The 4,325-nt window shown below is 35.3% G+C and overlaps 1 protein-coding gene across 1 annotated transcript; it reads left to right on the top strand.

Annotated features, from left to right (window-relative positions):
* The first annotated feature begins 271 nt into the window (after window positions 1-271).
* Window positions 272-1,634, top strand: LOC131532806 (uncharacterized). Its single transcript, XM_058764598.1, has 3 exons — window positions 272-638; window positions 778-986; window positions 1,437-1,634. Exons 1-3 carry the CDS (start codon window positions 272-274, stop codon window positions 1,632-1,634), a joined length of 774 nt encoding a protein of 257 aa, XP_058620581.1.
* Window positions 1,635-4,325: the final 2,691 nt, after the last annotated feature.

The following is a 4,325-nucleotide window of genomic DNA, read 5'->3' as shown; positions in this document are numbered from 1 at the left end:
ATAGATTCAAGTATTAATATCTTTATATATACACATCACTGTGAGTGGTGCAGCTCTGAAAACAGAAGAGCATATCTCAGGAATCACACACAGTGATGTATAGTATTATGCAGTTGAACACCTGTCCGTCTATTCACTGCATTCAATCATTTATCATTTATGCACCATATTCAGGTATAAACAACAAAACCGAAGTGTAGCAACATGCACAAGTAATGTATTTCTAGAACAAAAAGAGACAGAAAAACAATTGTCTCAGCACACTGAGGTGATGAAGAGTCTGGAAGAGGCTGTAACCAAGCTTGATGGGGAGCTGAGAAAAATTTCCCAAAGTATAGAAGAAATGGAGAAAAAAATTGAAGCAAAAAACTCTGAGATTCAGGATCATGTTCAAACCGTTTCTAAAAAAGTCCAAGGTATGGGTATCCTGGCTGCCTTGGTGCCATTTATTGGAGCCATTATTAAATCCATATATGAAACTGCGACTGCCCCTGGTGTTAATGCTCAAATTCAAGCTCTCAACGCCGATCTGACCCATCTCACCTCTGAGAAGATCAGTCAGCAAAACAGAGAGTGGACGATCCAAGTCAAACTGATGGATCTTCAGCTGCAGCTGGCCTCTTCTAGAATACAGCTGGGTGAGAGATTCTCTAATGAACTTGTATTGCAGCGTTTGAAAGAATACAGACAGAACGCAGACCATGCTTTTTACAAGTTCATCAGGAGATCAGGTTTAAATGATCTCGAGTCAGAATCTGTTGTATGTTGTTTGTCCAGGTGTGATTCCCAATCCTGTCCATCTGAAGGACGTCCAGCAGTGTCTTTCTCGAATCCAGCAGATTCTGCTTCAGCTTAAAATGTTCTGGGAGAAAGTGGGAGCTCTGCTGGACACAATGAAAGACAACACCTTTGTTAATGAGGATGCCACTGAGGACCTGGACGCCCTGAAGGAGGAGTTTCTGCAGTCTATTAAAATAGCAGGAGAGGTAACTTAAATGTTAAAGTTGATTTCACCCTTGAGTATTAATGAGTCAATGTTTTTGATGACTTTCTAACTGCTTTAGTCTAAGATTAGGACGCTGTACGTCTCATAAGATCTGTGCCTCAGATCTCTGAGCGCAGAAACACTGTGCTGTTGACCATTTTTATGGTCTCTTCTTATTTTTAATCATTACAAAGACATAAAACTATTTTGTTAATTTGTTAAACAGAAGAAAAATAATTACACCACAAAGAATGACAATGAAACCATAAGCATGTTGCACAATATGTGTGTAATTACAAAATAAAGTAAGTGAAGTAAAAAGAAAATACTTTTTATCGTCATGATTATTTTCATGTTCAAAGTTCAAATTTGTTCCAAAATAGTGAATGTGTGGACAGGTGAGTGATTGTTAATGTGTTGTGATTAATCTTCTGTGGCTTTAATCTTTCAGTACTGGAATGACTTCGGTAAATGCTGTGGAAGTGCACAAGGTGTTTTCAGCGTTCAGTCTAAAGATGCATATAAGTTCCTGGAGATCAATCCGTCTTCGTTCTCAGAGGATGAACGGAAGGAGCAGTACGAGTCTGTCATGATGAAGCTGCAGCAGATCAGTCCACAGTATTCATCCACCGCCGCCATCACCGAGTGACACACAGAGATCTGATGCTTTACATCTTTACAACTGCTCTTATACAAGATCATTTACAATTCCACATGAATATACTTTAGCGAGTTGGTGTTATGGATTTTATTATTTCTATTTCTCAATTATGCTGTATCTCTGGTTAAAATTGCTTTGCATAGTATATAATAAAATCAAAATCAGCTCTGCTCTCTGCAACTTCAGAGTGGTCTCAGTTACTATATATGGGTTCATCTGACATTTAATAAACAAGAAAAGATGTTCATCGCATCAGAGAAAAGCAGACAGATCATGTTAACAATGCGTGTTACATGTCACAGCACATGCAGGGGTCGTAGAAGTCAATTAGAGATGCATGTCAGAGTCCAGACTGCATCCCAACCTAATTGTTCTTGTATAGCACGTTAACAATTATGATGCTGTATTTCACCATTGCTTTATTGCATTGCTGTGAAATTTTAAATATCTCATTGTCACGCCATTACTGAGTCATTACAGGTTTATTACAGCTCTTCATTCATTTGTCTGTGATCATTACAGATGGCTATATTCACTCACCATTTACCATTGATGCACTTGGCCTTGATCAACACTGTTGTCAGTGATATTTAGGGGTTCAAACACCATTAATGTATGAAAATAGCTGCATTTCAGCTTTTAACGTGTGCACACTATCTAGTGGAGCATTCTGTTCAAGTGCACAAAGCACTCGTGCATGATGGAGATAAAACGGACATATTGTATGCGTTTACCGCTCCCATAGCCGTAGCTACTCTACTGAGCCCCTGTTAGTTTCGACCCTGCCTGTTATGACCACGTCTCTTGTCAATAAAAGCTTGCACATGGATCCGCACGTCTCACGTCTCGTCAGCCACGTTACAGAATACTCGGCCAAGAGGGAAACAAAGTCCAGGGTTTAAATAGTGTGTGTGATGGGTGATGCTGTGTGTGCAATCAGTGCAATGAATGATGGGAAATGGAGTCCTGTGTGAATGATGGTGTGTGAGCCAATGTGGTGACCTCTGGTGGTGAAAGTCTTTAAAAAAAAACTTTATTAAAGACCACTCGGAACAAACATTCTATTAATGTTACTGGAAGAACGTTTCTTCATAACTTTGAGAGAATGCCAGAATGTTACCTGCTAACTGGATTATTGCTTAAATACATATTTGACCTCATAACATAAGACGGCACAAAAATATTCCATACTGTTTAAAGATTTAGAATTTTAGTTTCATAATCATTTACTGTATAATTCATCATTTTTGTCATTTCCTGGTTTGGGTGAAGAAAAAAAAAAAAAACAACGAGTATGATAACCTTAGATATCAGACTGCAGCTTCATTATATTTTAAAGGGGATAGTTTATAACAATGTCTGCCAGCTTCAGCTCTAAAACAACAGCAACAACTACATAAAAAGTATCATAATTGCACCACAGAAGCATAACTCTATATGACTGAGTCTTCTGAAGTCATAAGATAGTTTTATGTGAGGAACAGACGTGTGATTCAGTGATAATCTTCCAATTTCATTCTCACTGATGCACACTCAATAAAATATTCAGGCCTAAATGTAAGATTCCTGTATTTGAACTGCATATCAAATTTCCATCCATTTGGAGTTTTAACATAAACTAATAAACTTGATGTGCTGCATCTGTCAGAAATTTTATATGCATTTCAAATACAACTTAAATTTAGCTCTAAATATTAGCCCCAAGTATACTGTTACACTATTTAGTAATATTTTAAATTAGTTTTAATTATTATATTTTGAATTTTTTATGCTAATTTTAGTTTAGGCTTTTAGTAATTTTTACTAAATTAAAAAAACATAATTAGGCTATAATAAAAGATAAAAAATAAAAGATTTTATTTTAGTTTTAGTAATTTTACTTACTTATTTCAGATAACATTTCTCATTTATTTATTTTTTAAATACCGTATTGTCCCGAATATAAGACGATGTTTTTCTCTTGGAAATATATCTGAAAAAACGCGGTCGTCTTATATTCAGGGTCTAGACTTTGACATGTCAGTAATAAACCCACAACAATAGATGGCGTCAAAAACGCATAAAACGAGTGTGCCATGAAATATGTAATGTAATGTGCAATGTGTAAAGATCGCGAGTGAAAACAAAAGAAAAAGAAAAGCTTACAGGGACATGAGTTGTGACTGTCATGTTAGTCTGATGGGACCAAACTTCCTCTGTAAGTGATTTTAAAACATAAGACAGTACCCAGATTTGAAGACTACAATAAGATTTCACTTCTACTGATAATAAAATTTTGGTAGGCTACTATGAGATGGATAGCCTAAATGTTATATAATTCAGATGGGCTACCTGTTATTTTATGGTATATCAAAAAGTGTATATTTTTCAATGTCATTGTTAGTACATTTTACCAGTATTTACCATACTTTCAAAACAAAAATTAAAATAGGAAAAATATGCAATTTGAAAATAATTTAAGAAAAAATGTGTTTTACAGAGAAAAAAACAAAAAAAACAAGATTTGGTTTTCAAAAAGCCTTTTTCCAAAAGGTACATCTGGAAAAAGGGGGGTCGTCTTATATTCGGGACAATACGGTATTTTTTATTTATTTATTAATTTCTTTTTACAATTTAGGCAATTTTTTAAGTTAATGTTTTATTTAGTTTCAGCTAACGTTTATTTTAGTTAAAATAAGG

The sequence above is a fragment of the Onychostoma macrolepis genome, chromosome 24 (genome assembly GCF_012432095.1).
Source record: "Onychostoma macrolepis isolate SWU-2019 chromosome 24, ASM1243209v1, whole genome shotgun sequence".
In the NCBI taxonomy this organism is placed as follows: domain Eukaryota; kingdom Metazoa; phylum Chordata; class Actinopteri; order Cypriniformes; family Cyprinidae; genus Onychostoma; species Onychostoma macrolepis.
The sequence above is the reverse complement of the archived record's forward strand: the minus strand, read 5'-3'. Positions and strand labels throughout refer to the sequence as shown.

Bases quoted from the DNA above. Each gene is read 5' to 3' on its own strand.
- LOC131532806 (XM_058764598.1), top strand. From the start codon at position 272: ATGAAGAGTCTGGAAGAGGCTGTAACCAAGCTTGATGGGGAGCTGAGA. The intron at 639-777 runs GTGAGAGATTCT...TTGTTTGTCCAG, and splicing joins CTCTTCTAGAATACAGCTGG to GTGTGATTCCCAATCCTGTC. The intron at 987-1,436 runs GTAACTTAAATG...TTAATCTTTCAG, and splicing joins CTATTAAAATAGCAGGAGAG to TACTGGAATGACTTCGGTAA.